Consider the following 20,926-nt stretch of genomic DNA (forward strand, 5'->3'; position numbering starts at 1 on the left):
AGCTTCCTCTAGAAGAGCAGGAGGGCTCAGCTGGCTGGGGGGAGGGAAGGGGCCCTAAAGCCCGGGGGGATATAGGAGCTGTGGTCCCGCTCCCGGCGAGGAGCGGGGTGTCCCGGCTTCGTGCTGTACCTGAGGCGCTCGCGGAGGAGCGGCGTGAGGCTGGGTCGCGGTGAGGGGCGGCCGGGAGCCTCAAGCTGGGGGGAGCGGTGATGGGGACGGCGATAGGATAGGACTTGGGGCTTGCTTCACCTTTTTTTTTTGGCTTGTTCGAGATGCTTCACTGAGCGCTTGCTCTGAGTGACTCGGCTTGTTCCTCGGGAACCTCTCACGTTGGGGGGTGGTGAGGGGAAGGGATGGAGAAACGCCTCAGGAGAGATTATCTGCCCCACACCGACTTGCACCTGCTCAGCTGTTCTGTCCCTTATTGCCTGCATGACTCGTTCATGTTAACGGAAATAAAATAAAGCAAGTCGTCCCCCACAAACATCCTGGAAAATAAATCATCTGCTGTTAGCTTTGTGTTCTATAAGTAAGTGACACGGTTCTTGCTGGGTACTGCATGCAGTATTGGACACCATGTTTCAGGAAAGAACAGGTTTAAAGGCAGCAGGACAAGAGTCTCAGGTACCTTCGTCTTCAAGAAAAAAAAAGGGGGTGGGGGGAGACCAAAGCACAAAGCAGTCAAATTCAAAACTGATACTGAACTCGTTCCTAAGGGGAATAGGAGAGGTCATGACTCATTCTGGAGGGGGGAAAAAAAAGGCTAAAACAAACCCCAACAAATTATGATTTTTTTTTTTAATGTAGCAATGAAAGTATTTAACAGTGTCTTTCTTAGTAATTTTTGGAAACACTATTAAATCTCACGTTTCCTGGCTTAAAGCATGCTGATAGAGATTGGTCTGAAAGTATAGTGGATGCAGATAGTACAGAAAGCAGATTATCTCCAGGGAGGTTTGTATCTTTCCCTGGGGCATTTAGATTGGCTGCTTTCGGAGACAAAAGACTGTCTTGTGTGAGACAAATCTTTTACAGTAGTGTGATGTGCAAGGGGAACATGGGGTATTCATGAAGGCATGTCATATATAAACACAAATATAAACCTTACTTGCAAAGTTATATTCATTTTTATTTATCTTAATTTTCTATGTTCTACTCTAGAAAATGATTGCTTTCCAGCAGAAGATTTTAAACTTGATCAAGTGTTTCAGAAGACAATGGCACTTATTTTCAAACTCAGAAAGGACTACTGTATGTGGAGCAGATTGCATGCTGATGACATTACAACTGTCAGTGGCTGAAGTCAATAAACAGGTTAGTGTTCTTTCAGTACATTCTTGGTGATTAGTGCAGCTCAGAGTTGGCTCACTTACTGGGCTTTTTATTTATGCAGCTACTTGAATCAGTTATGTTGGACTCTTCAATTTCGTTTTAACTGAGGGTTAGCAAGGCACTATAAAATTAATACGATTTAGGCACCCTGTACAATCAGGGCTTGAAAGAGGAAAAAAGTGAGATGGGAGAGGGTGTTGGGGCCCTTGCGGTACTTCAGAACAATAATCTATATGAAATATAGAGTATGGAACTACACTGTTTAGGATTAGTTGCTTAGCACAACTTGCTTAGCATAAGTAGCTAAATTTGCTGAAGCCTTAGGCCTCAGACTGTAGCTGCTGCTATGTGCTTTGAAGTAGTTTACCAAGGACACTGGTGCAGCTGGGAATGATACATCCTGAGAAAGTACAGATAAACTAGCAGAAGCCAGTGGGAACCAAGGTTAAGGGCTAGACAGCTTTGCCAAACAAGTAGCAAGGTACGAGGCATGACCGCTGTGTGCGTGATCGGTGCAATGATTGGCTACCTGTGACATAATCTGTATGAACCACAAATCAAGGGCCAGAGCGCCGAATACTTGTACTTATAAAATAGGCAAATTGCTGAATAAAGATGGAATTGAACCTGCATTTTGTGAATGCGTATGATTCATTCCCGTCACTCCCGCGGACCGCGACATCTGGCGACCCCGACGTGATACTGCGGAGGAGAAGCTGGCTTTGCTAAGAGTTCGAGTAACGGGAGTGGATACCGCCCGGGAGGCTCGTGCCCGGGGAAAACGAGCCTGGCCGTCTGAAAGAAGACGGGAAAAGAAAAGTCGTAGCTACGCAACTCTTCTGACCGGTGAGTCAGGCGCCCTTGTGAGGCGGCGGGCGGTATGGGAAACGCTGTATCAGCAGTAGAAAAGGCCACGTTAGAAAAATTGTTACAAGTGGCAGCACAAACAGAGCGCCAGGTGGAGCGCCAGGCGCTGGTGGACTTGCTGTTGTGGGGAAGGCGGCGCGGTTTGTTACGGGAGTCCAGCCAGGTCTTTAGCGCGGTAACCTGGAAGAAGGTCGGAAAAGAACTGTGGGAATCCATCCAGAACGGAGAAAAAGAGGCCAGGCGTCTGGCCAAAATATATCGAGACGTGCGGCTCATGATCGAACAGCTGCACGGGGAGGCACAGGCGACTGCTGCCATACGGAGGGCGCTGCAGGCGGAGCCCTCTGCGGCGGCACTTTCGCCGGGGAGTGAGTGCACGGAAGGAGCGGAGTGCGCGGTGCCCGGAGCGGAGTGCGCGGTGCCCGGAGCGGAGTGCGCGGTGCCCGGAGCGGAGTGTGCGGTGCCTGTCTTTGATACACCATCCGCGGGGGGGCCCTCGGTGACAGATGAGCCCTCCCTGCCGTGTGCGGCACCTCTCACTAAGCTAGAGCGGGAGGCTTGGGGGACTGGCACAGGATATGAGGACTTGCCACCGTACAAGAAAGGGGACGTTGCTGATGCCTTTGCCGCCCCCCCGCAGCCGTCCGCTCCCCCTATGGAAGTGGATCCGGCCACTGTGCCTTTACCTGAGGAGAAAAGCGTTGATCTGACTGAATATTCAAAGAAAATGGAGGAATTGTTGGAGGAAATGAGGAGGTTGGATAGGGGGTCGAAAAAGGCGCATGTGAGGGAGGCGTATAACAAGGCACATCAGGCTATTGTGGACGGCCTGAAGGCGGTTGAGGAACGGTTCTCCGGGGATCCTGCTAGCGGATCCCAGGAGAACCAAGAGATCGCCCCCAGAGACTGGGTGATTACCAACGTACTCAAAGGGACGTGGTCCCTTGAGGAGGCGGAGCAACATCTGCAAGCCTGGAAAAAAACCCCTTTAACACAGAAAGAGTATCGAATGATTTTGGACCGTTTACCGAGAGCACCGGAGAAAGCCCTACCACCTAGGGACCCTGACTTTGATATGGCAAAAAGGTGGCGCGGGATCATTCAGAATGCTGAACTGGTTGGGGACATGCAGTTTTTCCCTATAGTAGCCCCGGTCGTGACCACGGGTCAGGGACAGACGAGGTGGGAGCCTCTGGATTGGCAAGTGGTAACAAAGCTGCAACAGCTGGTAATGCAGTACGGGATAAATAACCATCAAGTGCAAGCGCAGCTGAGAGCACTGGTAAAATATCAGAACCTGGTGCCGAGCGACATCCGCGCCCTTGCCGAACTGATTTTGGGGCCCACCTCTTTGCTGGTGTTTCTGAATAAGTGGCAGGAACTGCTTGGTCTATGCCAATTATCTAATTTGGACTTACCGGCAGATGACCCGTTACGTATGACATCTTTGGACATGCTGATGGGCAACGGAGCTTTTAGAGACCCCGCTCGACAGGCGGCACTGCATCCCCGAGTCCTGATGCAGTCAAAAAACGCTGCCTTAGAGGCATTCGCTGCACTGCCCCAAATAGGGAAAGCTAATCCGCCTTACCTGTCAATAAGGCAGGCGGAAGACCAACCGTTCCTGCAGTTCGTGGACAAACTTAAGGAAGCCGTTGATGCAGCCCCGAACGTGCCACAGGATATGAAAACAATCATGGTTAAGGAGATCGCTACGCAGAATGCCAATCCAACCTGCACAAAACTGCTCGCCACCTTGCCTTCAGGAGCAACTTTGCTCCAAATGGTGGAAATTTGCTCCCGAGCACCCATGGAGCTAGAAAAACAAAAAGCGAAGATCCATGCTACTGCATTAGCTGTAGCTATGAAACAGGGCCCTACACAAGGAGGGGGCGGCCGCAAAACAGAGAACTGCTACATCTGCGGACAACCTGGGCACTGGAAGAAACATTGCCCCCTCAGACGACTGGCTAAAGACAACCGTATCTGCCAGCGTTGTGACAAGTTTGGGCATCGGACAAGTGAGTGCCGTTCAAAATGCAAGAAAAGCGGCACCCCGTTGTCGGGAAACTGGAACAGCCGCGCCTGGGACGCGGCGAAGAAATATCCCATGGTTGCCTCTTCGAACACCATGCAGCCACAAGAGGGAGCGCCGGAATCGATCTGGCCCTGGCAGAATCAGTAAGCATTACCACTGAGCAGGTCCACTTGGTAAATTCAGACGTTTGTGGCCCCTTGGGGGGGGGGCTGTCGGCCTTACTGATAGGACGATCATCTGCCTCTAGACAGGGAATTTTTGTTCTCCCTGGATGCATCGACGCCGACTACCGTGGACCTATAAAAATCATGCTGAAGGTCTTCTGTCCCCCAGTTACAATACCAGCAAAAAGCAAAATTGCCCAATTGATCCCTTTCAAGTCTGCGGTCCCCCTGGCCAGCGGAGATGATAGAAGAGGAGGTTTCGGCTCTACGGGGACGCCCCTGGCCTTGTTCTCGACTGTTGTGTCCTCGACTAGACCCATTCGAAGGGTCATCATTACCTCTCCAGACGGAATGAATCACCTAAAAGCCGAGATGATGATGGATACCGGTTCCGACGTCACCATAGTACCTCGCGACTCCTGGCCTGCCGCTTGGGCGCTAGTGGATAGCACCACTGCAGTACAGGGGATTGGTGGTTCAGCCCCCACCTGGAGAAGTGCGAGACCCGTGAAGATCTGCGACGAAGAAGGTCATTTGGGCGTGGTAACACCATACGTAATGAATACCCCTCTCTGGATCTTAGGCCGGGACCTTCTGTCTCAGTGGGGCCTAGTTCTCTCGTGCCCTTTTTAGTAATGGCCGCTGCTGACACTTCTCCACCCACGCTGAAAATTACATGGAAGACTGACGAACCAGTGTGGGTCGAGCAGTGGCCGCTGCAAAAGGAGAAGCTAAGGGAACTTAACAAATTGGTAGAAGAACAGCTACAATTGGGACATATTCAACCTTCAACCAGCCCATGGAACACACCTATCTTTACCATACAGAAAAGGTCAGGAAAATGGAGACTGCTACACGATCTGCGAGCTGTGAACGCAACAATGGAAGATATGGGAGCGTTACAACCAGGACTGCCATCACCTACCATGCTCCCGCGGGAATGGAGTCTGCTAGTAATTGATCTGAAAGACTGTTTCTTTAGTATCCCCTTACATCTGGAGGACTCCAAACGCTTTGCATTCTCAGTGCCAACGATAAATCGATCTGGTCCTTCGAGACGCTATCAGTGGGTCGTTCTACCCCAAGGTATGAAAAACTCCCCCACGATATGTCAATGGTATGTAGACCGAGCCTTAGAACCCTGGAGGCAGAGACATCCCGAGGCTATAGTATACCACTACATGGACGACATATTAGTCGCAACAGAAACCCCGCTGCTAGAAGAGAGTCAACGGGAATTGAGTCAACAACTCCAGGCCTGGGGTCTTACCATCGCCCCTGAGAAGATCCAGCAACACGCACCGTGGAACTATCTTGGTATGGTCATAACCGAGACCCGAGTCTACCCAATGAAAACCTCGATCACGCGGAAGATCGCAACAGTGAACGATGTACAGAAACTTCTTGGGGACATTCAATGGATCCGTACTTACTGCGGCATTACCAATGAGGAAATTCAACCGCTGGTGAATTTACTTAAGAATAGCAAGAACCCCAGAGAAGCAAGAACGTTGTCTCCTCCAGAGCAGGAAGTTATGGCTAACATAGAGAGGAAGCTTGGAAATGTACAAGCCTATCGCTATGACCCCATGAAACCCATTGACATAGTGTGCTACAATAAACAACAGGAGGTGGTTGGCATAATTGGTCAAACAAACGAGACAAATCAGCTCACGATCCTGGAGTGGGTGTTTTCGCCAGTCCGGCCACGCACAGTGATTATGCCCAGGAAAGATGCTGTGGGAGAACTGTTACTAAAAACAAGACAGCGCGTCCGCATCATATCAGGGAAGGAGCCCTCACGCATCATTCTGCCCCTGGTTTCTTTGGATCTCGTATCCGAATGGACCCAACAGAGCATTTCATTCGCCCTGGCGACGTGTGGGGTTCCCCTCGACAATCATTATCCAAAGCACCCACTACTGCACACGCAATTGATGCTTGAAGAAAGGAAGGTAATGGCAGATGGCCCCATCCACAACGCGAAGTCCGTCTTTACGGACGCTAGCGGCAAAACAAAGAAGTACGGATACGAATACGTGAATGTACGAGGAGAATGGGCTCGAAAGATCATGCAAGGTGCCCCCGAGCACTCCGTGCAAATTTTAGAACTCATGGCAGCTGTACTCGCGTTGAAGGACTTTGCAGAAGAACCTCTTAATCTTATAGTTGATTCACTATATGTGGCGGGTGTGTTACAACGACTACACTCTGCTCTTATTGGGCAGACCGCTAACCCCAAGATTCAGGCGTTGTTGATACAAGCAAGCGGCCATTTAAATTCTCGCGTTCAGCCATTCTGGTGCACACATGTCCGTAGTCATTCAGGACTGCCGGGAATATTGGCGGAGGGCAACCAGCGCATAGATGCCCAAGTCTCAGCCGCTGGTGAAGAAAAAACTAGGTTACAGCTGGCACAACGATCTCATGCGTTTTTTCACCAGTCAGCTAGATCTTTGCAAAAGGAGTTCAACTTATCCCGGGCAGAAAGCAGGGCCATAGTGGCCGCGTGCCCTGATTGTGCACACATTCCCCCGCTGCAGGATAAAGGGACAAACCCACGCGGGTTAGAACCTCGCCAGTTATGGCAGACCGATGTCACAGAAGTCCCTGCCTTTGGGCGACTGCGCTTTGTCCATGTATCAGTCGATACATTCAGTAAAATGACCTGGGCCACTGCTGCAACCTCCACACGCTTTACTGCCTGCCGCCTGCATTGGCTGCAAGCCTTTGCCGCGCTGGGGAAGCCGGCTCAGATAAAAACCGACAATGGACCTGCCTATACGAGCGCCGCGTGCGCTGAGTTTATGAGAGCTTGGGACATTACACATTCCACGGGGGTCCCCTATAATTCCACTGGCCAGGCCATAGTGGAGCGCCGTCATCAGGATTTAAAACGCCTTTTTGCTATTTTGAAAAAGGAGGGGGAGGTATCTCTCCCCGTCCATGACATCGTAGCAAAAAGCTGTTATGTGTTAAATTGGCGCAACCTCATTGAAATAGACCAAGGGGAGTTGATCAGCCCAGGGGCACGCCATGCACAAACTACGAGACCTATTAAGACGCTCGTGTCCCGATGGGTACCACAAACACATTCATGGCAGGGGCCTGTGGAATTACTCACTTGGGGCCGAGGGTATGCTTGTGTCATTGCAGGTACTGGTACGGAGTGGATACCCGCGAAGTGGGTTCGACCGTGGTTGAAGAAGAGTAACGTTGGACCTGCGGACGACTGCCCACTGGAAACAGCCCGTGAGTCAGCTACTACCTGCGCTTGAAGACCAGCGGCAGGAACTGGAAGCTCTTGACAGAGGACGAAAACAAAGCACCAGCCTCACCCGGAACGAACGGGATTGTGATTGTGAGCGTGCTGCAATGACTGGGCACGGACAAAAGAGTGTTGGGGGGGTTGGTGGAAGAGCGGTCCTAGTCACACTTATAGGCAGCATAATTAGTTTGAGTAGCATGAGTGCGGTATTACCCCCATTTCATACTCCAAGGAAGAATGTGTGGCTTACGATCGCAAACAGGACCGGCCAGACATCGTTCTGTCTGTCTATGGGCAAGGTGGGTGACCCTTTTAGGACATGTTTAATCGGTGTCCCCACCTGGAGGGCAGAGGAATTCAAGGCATATGTTGGTAATAAGACAACCTTGAATTTCACGGCCGTCGATAAGACCAGAATGGCCCCAGAGTTAAATAAGTGGCAACGTAATGGAAGGTGGCAGTGTCGTATTATCCTGGCCTTAAACAAAACCCTAAATTCAGACCCTGAGGAGTTGGATCTCTTCGGCTGTATGGCCGCCAGCGCCTCAGAAAAAGATACGGGCGGGTATGTCAACTTCCTTCCCCCTGTGGGGATGCTCACTGAGCAGTCATCAAAATGGGTAACCTTGAATTCCGCCTTAAGCAGCGGTGACGTGCATGGCCAGGTGTATACGAACTGCAACGCAACAAGCCACATAACAGCGAAAGCACTGCCGCCTGGTATATTTCTGATATGCGGGGATAGGGCCTGGAACGGCGTGCCACGCATCCTGCGTGGAGGCCCGTGCTACCTGGGGAGATTGAGTCTGTTCCACCCCAATCTCACCCAACTGCAGAACTTGGTCTTGATGAAGCGCGGGCGGGGCAGAAGGAGTGTGCATGAGCTAAAGTGCAAGGACATTGGCGATCCCGTATTTTGGTCAGGCTTCCGGCAGCTGGCGACTGCTACGCTACTGCCGGGAGCCGCTGGGCTTAAGGCGATGAAATTGGCAGAGCAATTGGCTTGTTGGACCAAAAATGAGTTAACTATTACATCACGAGTACTAGATGAGATGTCTCAGGATGCACTGAGCATAAACCACGCTGTGTTACAAAATAGGGCCGCTATAGATTTCTTGCTCTTAGCTCATGGACATGGGTGTGACGAGTTTGAGGGGATGTGTTGTCTCAATCTTACCGACCATTCACAATCAATCCACGCGCGTATACGAAACATTCAGAATGGGCTATATAAGCTGAAGCAGGAGAATGGCCTTGGGATTGACGGGTGGCTTCGGGGGCTGGGGATCGGGCCCTGGTTGGCAGCAGGATTAAAACAACTGATTACCATAGGTATCGTGGGTATGTTCCTATTGATTTGTGGGCCTTGTATACTACAATGTATCCTAGCTCGGGTACAGAAAATGGTTGATCTATTATTTGAAAGAAGAGGGGGAGGTGTTGGGGCCCTTGCGGTACTTCAGAACAATAATCTATATGAAATATAGAGTATGGAACTACACTGTTTAGGATTAGTTGCTTAGCACAACTTGCTTAGCATAAGTAGCTAAATTTGCTGAAGCCTTAGGCCTCAGACTGTAGCTGCTGCTATGTGCTTTGAAGTAGTTTACCAAGGACACTGGTGCAGCTGGGAATGATACATCCTGAGAAAGTACAGATAAACTAGCAGAAGCCAGTGGGAACCAAGGTTAAGGGCTAGACAGCTTTGCCAAACAAGTAGCAAGGTACGAGGCATGACCGCTGTGTGCGTGATCGGTGCAATGATTGGCTACCTGTGACATAATCTGTATGAACCACAAATCAAGGGCCAGAGCGCCGAATACTTGTACTTATAAAATAGGCAAATTGCTGAATAAAGATGGAATTGAACCTGCATTTTGTGAATGCGTATGATTCATTCCCGTCACTCCCGCGGACCGCGACAAGAGGGGAAGTGTTTGTAAGAGTATGCTTGATTTCTAAACTTTAATATTAAATGCTATTATATTTTGCTTGATCATATAACTTCAGTTCATTTCAATCAAATATTTCTTCTCTGTGGTAGATCAGGGTGGGAAAATTATGGCAGTTTTGGATGCATTTGTCTCATCAGGAAAATTAATTTGGCCCATTGCCCAGTTCAAGGCTGTCCTTTTTATCTTTTTGCTGAGGGTCCCCAAAAATCTATGGGCGTGGCATGAGAAGAATGAGTGTAAGGCTAATTAGATATAGCTCGAGGAGTAATGTTTGCAGCGGTGTATTCTTGGCTGCATTCTTTCCTGAAGATCCTCAGATGTAGACCAAGACCTCTACGTATATGCTGTGAATGTGTACTCACTACTACTAGGAAGCGTATGACCTTCTCTACACATGCATAAGATGTCAAATGATGGAGAGGAGATGTGACTCTTGAGTACTGCCCTAAGAAGCTTGTCACAGCTGGAAGGTTGGGCATTAGCAGGCATCTGAAACACCAAAAAATACTGTAACCTACAGTCAGGCCTAATGAGAACCATTTTAATAATTTAAAGATACCTTTTTAGGTCAGTAAGCTATGTCTCTATGAAAACTAATCACCATTGTTGGAAGACTTACCTAATTATTGCATAATAAATGCAACAAGAAATATGAATCTTTAGTACCTCTTCACCTAGGTGAAGATATCTCTTGAGACAGAGAAATTTCTTCAGTTTGTGTACCTCTGGTTGCAACATATCACTGAAAAAAAGTTATAACTTATACTGGAAGAAGCTATCTTGAAAGAAGTGTTTCCAAGACCGCTCTTTAACCTAACTGAATTCATCATCAGAAAAATCCTTCTAGTCTAAAATGCAGGGAATGGATACATCTCTTGTCTAAACAATAACTATAAAACTGGCCAACCCCTCCCCATTGTAATAAACATTAACTACAACAGAAATATTAGAATTCCAGGATTCTATGTTTGCGTTTCCCAGAGTGTAATATATTTCAGCCAGAGCCCCTGTGCTCTCATCATGCCTATGTAGGTAAAACTAGAAAATGATTGTGCATCACAATGAACTCACACAGAGAACTGATAAATCAGAATACAAAACTACCTGTGGAGGCAATTACTTTATTTCTCGTGTCTGTGATTCTCAAGGGAAAACTACTAAACATTTTCCAAAGACAACTCTGGGACATAAAAAGCATTATTCTGTTGGATGCCAAAATAACAGATCTGATAAAGATGATCTCTTTATGGCACATTATTATTTCTTTCCCTAGGAAGTTATAAATTAGCATTTTCCTTCCCCAGAGAACTACTTTAATCCACTTTCCTCCTTTTTTTCTTTTTCAACAAAGATTTCTCTCCTTTGCAAGCATCTTTCCTTTCAGAGATGATATAACAAAGTTAAAGTGATCACTTTCAACTTTAATTTTGAAATCTGCTGCTTTTATTTCAAATCTGAAGAAAGACCATGTGCTGAAAATTTTTTTCCAACTATTCTGTAATAAGCCTATTAAGACTTATTATATATACATTAAGTCTATTAAGACTTATAAGTCCAATAAGAGAGATTACCTGTATGTATAATGTATAACCTTTGTCTTGCATACATGGATTAAAACTATTTTAGGAATGGCATGTACAGCCTCTGAAGTGAAGTTCAGCTTTTTCAATTGGCTGTTCATTTTGATGTTGGTTTTGTCATGTTAGAGTGAAGTACAGGCGTTGTATTTTATTCAGCACTAAAACTTAAAGTTAAGATAACGGAGTATGACAATTTGTAAATATATGCCTTATAGGTCTCTGACTCGTTAAGTAAAACAATTTTATATTCTTAAGATAGCAGTTGTAGAATATGTCTCTTATGATAATGGCAGAAACTGTAAGAAAAATAACTGTCTAGTGATTGGCTGGGTTAAAACAACAACAACAACAACAAAAACTGTTCTTTTAGAAGCATAGACAGTTTTAATGGATGCGGTGTCTTCAACTGTAATCTTTATCTCCAGTTGAAGTATCAAATAACCAAGCTTTTTTGAGGGCTCCAGAAAATTTTATGTTTCCTACCTTCTTTGTCTTAAATTTCCTTAAAAATAAGGATAAAACACTGTGATAAATGTTAACCAGATAGTGATAATGAAAGAAAAGACATAGCTACAGTTTGACTTCCTCTGAAAATACTCTGTTGCACGGCACAGTTGTGGCTGTACAGAATAAGGACATGAGTGGGATATAGTTTGTGGCGAAAGTTAATACCTTTTAATAGACTGATTAGTATAGGTATAAAAGGTAGGCAAACGTTCAAGAAGAATAAACTTTCTTGAGAGTTTGAAATAGAAGTAACAATTTTCAAGGTGAAGTTCAGGTTGACAGCAATCGTTTTCAGTTGATTATGCATGCATGATAGGTTATTGGAACCTTCAGGACAAATAATTACTTGTCACTTCCAGACCACAGATGCTTTAGCTAGTAGTGGGGACAATCTAAACATCTTATAAAAACACTATTTGTCATGAGTATGTGAATCTTAATTCCCAGTCTTAAGTGTTTTCTAATTCTTGTTTTCTGGGATTAGGGCTGTCAGACTGGAGAAAAAGGTGGTAGTGTTCTTATAAATATGTTCTCCCTGTAGTAACTTGTGTTTGTCTCTTGCTGATTCTGTGTAAAATCAGTTTTGGTGTGTGGTTTAGTTCCAGGGCTCTGTGCTTCCATGAGTGCATTTGGTGCATTGTCTGAAGAACATTAAGTTCTGCTCAAAATCCAGCCTTTTTTGAAATGGTTTCCCAAATCTTCTTGATTCCATATTGGCAAATAAAGAAATAATACAAAGTTGCTTTCCAGCATTAGTCCCTTAAACTGTTGCATCTTCTATCTTTTTGTAATATGAGAATCCTACCAACTGTTGATACGATATATTGCTTGTAACATCTTGCAGTAATGCTAAAGAGAGATGCTGTTTCAATGATTCAAAGATTGAAGCAATGAATGTTTCTTGAAACTACTATACTGAGACTGTTTTACTGTCTTTGCCAGTGAAACCAAATCATAAATAGCTGAGATAATGCTTCTTGTATTCTTGTGTTGCTTATCAGCTGGGGTTGTTTTAACAGTGTTAAAACTCTCACTACTTTCTCCGCTTAAATCTTAAAGAACACTTCTGCCTGGCTTATCAATAGAATTCCCACTCCCTCTCCCCTCCCTGTTTTCTGTAGTATTTTAGATTTCTGTTTTGAGGGTTGGAGGGGGAAACAAGAATGTTTTGCTACTAAGCAGAGCATGCTAAAATTCCTATCTTGTTTTTATTATCACAAAAGTTGATAGAGTTTTTGTTGAAATCAACAATCAGCACTATTGGGAATAATAGAGTTTATTGCTTAGCTGGGTACAATTTTTACTTTCTAACTGCCTGTTTCAGGATCATATTCTTGCAAGTATTTACTGTTCTACTGTTCTGTACATATTGTAGCTTCCAGTCCTCCTTGAACAAGGCAATACAACTCCATACCTCCTCTCTCTTTGACTCGAGTACTTTTCCCACTTGCCCTCCCTCTCCCCTAAAAAGGTATTCAGTCCCAGACAATTACCCATGCAAGGTATACTGGCATTTCTCTAACTCTGGGATCTTGGCCCAGAATTTCACTGGCTTGGGTTCTGGGAAATATCAATGTAGCAAATGTCAGAAGTCTATGCACTTGTGTTTGTAAGCCAACTTTTAAACCTGCCTGCAGCATTATCAGCTCTCACTGGAATTGGAAACTTATTCCAAAAAATGCTTTGTACTACTTTAATGTGCTTTATATACCATAGCTTGGGAACCCTCCTGCTAGTAATAAGAGAGCATATGCATGTAAGAAGGGCTCAGTAGGACCAGAGATTGCTAGATTGCAGAATCTCACAACTCAAGAACAGTGCCAAACAAGAATACTGCAGTCTAGAAGGGTGCCTGAAAAACTAGAACTAGAGACAACTTCTGGATGCTGGTTAAACACAGCAGTCTTGAAAGCACAGATTCTGAAAATGATTAGTGACCACTTGTTTGGGGAAGGTAGGAGAGAACACAGTACTCTAAAATACATATCACTTTCTGTTTTAGAACAACTTTCTAGCAAAGTAGAAGCTGCTTTGTTATGGAGTTAGCTCTGGAAAGCTTGCAAAACCTACAAAATATAAAGAATAGTGTCTTTAGACATGAAACATTTCTGCTGGATTTCGAACACTAGAACAAAAGAATAAGGAGACTTAATATACCACACTGTCAAGAAGCACAAGAAGTGAAGATGCTTTATAATACTTTATCGTTTCCATGCCTATGAAACTGAATCCTTCTGATGTCTATCATGGAATGAAAACACTGAAGATTTGGCTAATGCTTATTGCAAAACCACTTCCCTTCTTCCCTCCCCCCTTAAAACAGAGACTCTTGACAATTGACTGCATAAGTAATAGAATACACTGTCACAGTGAGCACCCAATCACCTGATCATGAAAGCTGATATCTGGAGTGCAATTTTATTTGGATATAAAATATTTTTGTAGCACTAATCTAAATTTTGCTAATCTCTGCAGGTCCTTGGTCATATGAGGAAAGATTTTGATTTATTAATATTGTATTAAAATAGTATTTTAACTTGGTACTCCTGGAGGAATTTGTTTCAAAACAAAATGAGAAAAACAACTTTTTTTTCTTCTTTTCTTCCCCCTGCAACCTACTGCTGTTTTGATCTATTTAAATTGGGTTACAATATGATTATATATTAGACATGAAATGTCTATGATTTCATGTCTGATTACAAGAATATTAAAGTAATATATTTTCTGAAATACTCTCATGTAATCTGTGGAATAGCATGCATGTTCATAGTGCTGAGCTGTTCTAATCCAGGCACAGTTTAAATGGCAAATAAATACATTTAATAAAGTGCCCTGAAAGTAGTATTTATGACTGCTCATAGGAATTTTCACTCCTAGCTCTTGATCTAAGCAATATCAAAATGGTTGACTTTCAGGAAATGTGGCAAGTGGCTGGAATCATATATTTAACCAAGTCTTTTGGTTACAGCTGAGTGGTTAGTTGTACAGGAGAGATCTTTTGGGCTAGAGCAACTTAGTGATTAATAAATTAATAACAAAATAATATTAATTAAAACAATAAATTATAATTAATTAATAATAAAATAAAATGATTAGAATTGCTCTTGGTCTGTTCATTTACTTAGTTGCTAATGCTGTTTGTGTGTAATTATTTTAACCAGATTAAAGCTGCTTAATGTGAAAACTTCTTGAAATCAAATTAAACCTTCACCCTAGACCAGAGTTATCTGCCATTATTGGCCTAGCAAAACAAGGCCTGTCACTCAATACCGAGGCATTTGTATCCCGTAACATAATCACAGAATCGCTGAGGTTGGAAGGGACCTCTGGAGATCATCTAGTCCAACCCCCCTGCTCAAGCAGGGTCACCTAGAGCACACTGCACAGGATTGCATCCAAGCGTGTTTTGAATATCTCCAGAGAAGGAGACTCCACAACCTCTCTGGGCAACCTCTTCCAGTGCTCTGTCACCCTCACAGTGAAAAAGTATTTCCTCATGTTCAGATGGAGTTGTCTGTGTTTCAGTTTGTGCCCGTTGCCTCGCGTCCTGTCGCTGGGCACCACTGAAAAGAGTCTGGTCCCATCCTCTCGACACCCTCCCTTCAGATATTTGTATACATTGATAAGATCTCCTCTCAGCCTTCTCTTCTCCAAGCTAAACAGGCCCAACTCTCTCAGCCTTTCCTCATAAGAGAGATGCTCCAGTCCCCTAATCATCTTTGTAGCCCTTCGCTGGACTTGCTCCAGTAGTGTCACATCCCTCTTGTACTGGGGAGCCCAGAACTGGATGTAGTACTCCAGATGTGGCCTCACCAGGGCTGAGTAGAGGGGGAGGATCACCTCCCTCCACCTGCTGACAACACTCTTCCGGATGCACCCCAGGAGACCATTGGCCTTCTTGGCCACAAGGGCACATTGCTGCCTCATGCTTAACTTGGTGTCCACCAGCACTCCCAGGTCCTTCTCTGCAGAGATGCTTTCCAGCAGGTCAACCCCCAGCCTGTCCTGGTGCTGGGGGTTATTCCTCCCTAGGTGCAGGACCCTGCACTTGCCTTTGTTGAACCTCATGAGGTTCCTCTCCACACAACTCTCCAGCCTGTCGAGGCCCCTCTGAATGGCAGCACAGCCCTGTGTTGTATCCGCCACTCCTCCCAGTTTTGTATCGTCAGCAAACTGGCTGAGGGTGCACTCTGTTCCTTCATCCAGGTCATTGATGAAGAGGTTGAACAGGGCTGGACCCAGTATTGACCCCTGGGGGACACTGCTAGCTACAGGCCTCCAACTAGACTGCACCACTGATCACAACCCTCTGAGCTCTGCCATTCAGCCAGTTCTCAATCCACTTTACGGTCCACTCATCTAGCCCACACTTCCTGAGCTTGTCTATGAGGATGTTATGGGAGACAGTGTCAAAAGCCTTGCTGAACTCAAGGTAGACAACATCCACTGCTCTCCCCTCATCTACCCAGCCAGTCATTCCAGCATAGAAGGCTATCAGATTGGTTAGGCATGATTTCCCCTTGGTGAAGCCATGCTGACTACTCCTGATCACTTTCTTGTCCTCCACATGCTTGGAGATGGCCTCCAGGATGAGCTGCTCCATCACCTTTCCAGGGATGCAGGTGAGGCTGACTGGCCTGTAGTTCCCTGGGTCTTCCTTTTTGCCCTTTTTGAAGACTGGGGTGACATTGGCTTTCTTCCAGTCCTCAGGCACCTCTCCTGTCCTCCATGACCTTTCAAAGATGATGGAGAGTGGCCTAGCAATAACATCCGCCAGCTCCCTCAGCACTCGTGGGTGCATCCCATCGGGGCCCATGGATTTGTGGGTGTCAAGTTTGCTTAAATGATCTCTTACCCGATCCTCCTCGACCAAGGGAAAGTCTTCCTTTCTCCAGACTTTCTCTCTTGTCTCCAGGGTCTGGGGTTCCTGAGGGCTGGCCTGAGCAGTAAAGACTGAAGCAAAGAAGGCATTCAGTAACTCTGCCTTCTCCGCATCCTTTGTCACCAGGGCACCCACCCCATTCAGCAAAGGGCCCACATTTTCCCTAGTCTTCCTCTTGCTACTGATGTATTTGAAGAAGCCCTTCTTGTTGTCCTTGACATCTCTAGCCAGATTTAATTCCAAATGGGCCTTAGCCTTCCTCGTCACATCCCTGCATACTCTGACAACGTTCCTATATTCATCCCAAGTGGCCTGTCCCCCTTTCCACTTTCTGTATACTTCCTTCTTCTGGTTGAGTTTTGCCAGGAGCTTCTTGCTCATCCATGCAGGTCTCCTACCTCCTTTGCTTGACTTCCTACTCATAGGGATGCACCGCTTTTGAGCCTGGAGGAGGTGATGTTTGAATATTAACCAGCTCTCTTGAACGCCCCTTCCTTCTAGGGCCCTAACCCATGGGATTCCTCCAAGTAGGTCCCTGAAGAGGCCAAAGTTTGCTCTCCTGAAGTCCAGGGTTGCGATCCTACTTAGTGCCCTGCCTCCTTGCAGGATCCTGAACTCCACCATCTCATGGTCACTGCAGCCAAGGCTGCCCCTGACCTTCACATCTTCCACCAGTCCTTCTTTGTTTGTTAGTACGAGGTCCAGCAGCACACCTCTCCTTGTTGGCTCCTCCACCACCTGTGTCAAGAAGTTGTCACCAATGCTCTGCAGGAACCTCCAGGACTGTTTGTGCCTAGCTGTGTTGTCTTTCCAGCAGATATTGGGGTGGTTGAAGTCCTCCATGAGAACCAGGGCCTGGTTTTTAATGCCATATAGTGGGCAATGCTTTAAATATCAGGAGCGTCAATCTTGTTTCTTGGTGAAAACTGGAAAACTTGCTACAATTACAAAATTACTTGTTGTGTGCATTCTAGTGGTCTCATACAAATAGAATAACCTTAGTGGAAAAGGTTTAACATCATGAAGTGAGGACTGATGGATAAATCAAAGAGCAGGGTGCAGAGGAAAATGAGGAGCACAGCTGTGAAAGAAAAAGGAGTAAGAACAGGTAGGAAAGAAGCAATAGATTTTGGAGGACAGAGGAAGTAATGGTGAAGTTGGCATGGGGATGATGTAGAAAACAGTATAGAAAGGTCTGCAATAAAGATATGGGTGTGAAATTGGGGATTATGATGGAGAATAGACAAGATGCCAAGATTTGGGAGCGAGCGGAAAGCAGATACAGAATATACTGAAGTATGTGTGTGGAGGGAGATTAGTAATCGCTAGTAATTGGAAAGGCAGATGACAGTACAGGAGGGAAGGTCAGGGGCCAGAGATGAAGAGTAGGTTACCAGTAATTGCTGAATAAAGGACAAATTCTGAATGCAAAGGCTAGGAGCGTATAAGTAATCCTGCATCCTAAATCTTATCTTTTGTCTGCTACTTTGGTTCAATCCCTAAGAACTGTATCCTTCATATAGGGCTTCAGTCAAAAGTCTCTGCTACCACTTATTTTCTTTTATATAATATAGGCAGCATCTTAATGCCTTTCTTTCTTCTTGTATATCTTATACAGCTATATACTATATATATACACTATATAGCTGTATAAGCTTTGTATAGCTTATATATAATTGTATATAGTTTATATAGCTTAGAGACTGAAATTGATTTTCTGACTTCTCCAGTGTTGCAGCCTTTAAATATTGGCATCACACCTATCTCTTCTACTGGCAGCAACAAGGGACAGGTTCAGATATCTTTCAGTTCCTAGTAAATGCTGCCTTAGACCCTACCCCAGAACTGGAAAACTTAAATTAAAATGTCTGATGTTCAATGAGCTGATTTTTCCCACTCACAATTGTGAATCATTTGTTTTAAAAAATAGTACTTTACTGAAAGAAGAAAAGACAATTCAGGAGTGAAATAGGTCTATATAGTATACCTAATTACTTCTTATAGTATAACAATAACTAAAGTCCTCTCCTCTGGCTTCTTGGTGGGTGACTGCTTGTAGCTGGCTTGCTTCCCACTTCTTTCAGTAACACATCACTCAGATTGTGGCTTAAATCATATGGCTCAGTTGCTTACTTTGATTTAAACTTCTGTGAATCCCAGCTCCACTATATGTTCCTGCCTGCTGTAGTTTTTTCACCTTACTTTGTTTGCTAGTCCTGCCCTGCGGTCACTCTTCTAACCCCCTAGCCAATCCATCTTTGCTAGCAACTTCAGTTCTTTACTTATTTCTGCTTCCTAAGCAAGATTACGTGTAGCATTATAGATTACATAAAATCTCTCTTGTTCTTGGTCTCTTCTGTTCTCCCACTTAGAGAAGACTTTTTAAAGTTTCTTGCCTTTCTTCTAGTTTAGAACTTCTGCGCAACATAACTGCAAGCTGTTGCTTACAATTAAGTGTTTGCTATCTCAGGAATGTGTAGGCATAATTGCTTGACAAACTTTTACTTGTTAAATAGTGGAGGCATCTGTTATAACTCTTCTTTGACATATCTTCTTTGAAAATATATGATAAACTGATACATAAATTCAACATGATTTTAGGTCTTTCTGTTGGTATGTTATTCTTCCGTCCACCAAATATCAACAGAGCTTTCCCCTCTCAAGGTTGTGGGGTGTTGTTTTTGTTGTTGTTGCTGTTGTTTTTTAAGCTCCTAATTTACTGCCAAGCTGTAATTCTTTTTCCTTTCTGGGATGGGTGTGTTGGGGAGGTACAAAGGAATATAATCTAATCATTTGGGCAGGGAGAGTGGGCCAGAAGCTAGATATAAGATTGCAGCATATGCTGTATAGTTGATTATGGTACTAATAAGGGTTGTACTTAGGTGTATATTGATAGATCTTTTCACTTTTCATTTTATTGCTTTAGAGTATTTGTTAGATATGTATAGCAACACTAACTACTTCATGCTAAAGTATAAGTATATTCAGCTAGGATATTCACCTTCATTTTTCTTGGACATATGTTTTCCCAGATGTACTGCTGGAAACAGGTTAATAGAGGTAATTTGCTGCCTTTGGGTTATAAATGCCAGCCATGCTGTAAACTATTTCTGCAAATACTTAACTTTATGTATGCATTAGTCATGCTAAAGTTGATATGTATTTTCTTATGAGTAAAGTTCAATATATGTACCTATTATTTAAAGATCAGGAACAAAGACTACATATTCCAAAAGACAACTGTAAAGCCAAGGCAGTGGAAGAACTTCAATTACAAGTAAGATTACAGTAAATTAATTGCAGTAAATTACGTATTTAGATTATACCAGGCATTTAAAATATATTAAAAATATATACATGCTTGTTTTAAAGTTACTTTTAAAGCTATGTTGAATACAAAACAATGCTTTTGCTTTTTTTCCTGTTATATTAGCACCATGGAGATTTCACAGTATCACTTAGTGATGTGGTGGAAACTTGGAAATACTTGTTACATGACAAACTGGGATTATCATATAACATGGAAGAACCTGAAAATTATGCTGACCAAAAGAAAGCCTATGATACCTTCTTAGCAAGTAGCAATATGTTAGATCTAATAGATGTATGCCAGAAGTGTTATGAACTTGCACTTGTGTCTGAAAATGAAAGCATAACCCCTGTAAGTATTTTGTTTGTTCTCCAATATTGTTTTGACATATGTCTATATGGATTTATAATACTTCTAAAATACATATAAAAGCACTGAATTATTCATATGTTATTCTCCTTTCTATGCAGAAAACAAATGAGTTTAAATTGCTAAATCTTTTAAAGGGTTCTTAAATCCATTCAAAAATTATTTCTCTGTATCAGTGTGATGGATGGATCTCACTGCTCCTCTTTAAGAATATCTCTCTCTTTCAGAAACAGAACTGAAAAATGGACTGTAGAGATTTGATACAAGTAGAACAACACTTAGTGATTAATATGTGCAATATGTGTATTGATATTCAGTCAAAATATGTGTAATAGTTGCCACTTTAAAAGTACCACACTCTTAAACAAAAATGCCTATGCTACATGTAGTCCCATGTTACATTTTTCCAGTCACCAGAAGAGGTTGTTCTTCAGCCTCTCAGTCAAACATCTTTGTAGTTTATTGTCACTTAAATGTTCTGATAGCACTGCATGTGAGGCCATGCTCTAGGCTAGATAAATTGTAGTTTGTATTCCACCCTTAGGCTGTGAAAGTAAGATGAATTTGTTTAATCTGTATGCTATCAGATCAAAATGTATGCAAGTATCAATTTAAGATATGTTTGAGAGAAACACAGGTATTCCACATTATTTT

At 44.2% G+C, this 20,926-nt stretch overlaps 1 protein-coding gene across 1 annotated transcript in view; it reads left to right on the top strand.

Moving 5' to 3' along the window:
* The first annotated feature begins 1,164 nt into the window (after positions 1-1,164).
* PARPBP (PARP1 binding protein) overlaps positions 1,165-20,926 on the top strand; it is a 57,911-nt gene continuing 38,149 nt past the window's right edge. Inside the window, exons 1-2 of the mRNA XM_013947260.2 lie at positions 1,165-1,314; positions 20,027-20,254. Of these exons, the coding sequence (XP_013802714.1) occupies positions 1,165-1,314; positions 20,027-20,254 (378 nt within the window). The remainder of the gene's footprint in view (positions 1,315-20,026; positions 20,255-20,926) is intronic.

This window comes from Apteryx mantelli, chromosome 1 (genome assembly GCF_036417845.1).
Source record: "Apteryx mantelli isolate bAptMan1 chromosome 1, bAptMan1.hap1, whole genome shotgun sequence".
In the NCBI taxonomy this organism is placed as follows: Eukaryota; Metazoa; Chordata; class Aves; order Apterygiformes; family Apterygidae; genus Apteryx; species Apteryx mantelli.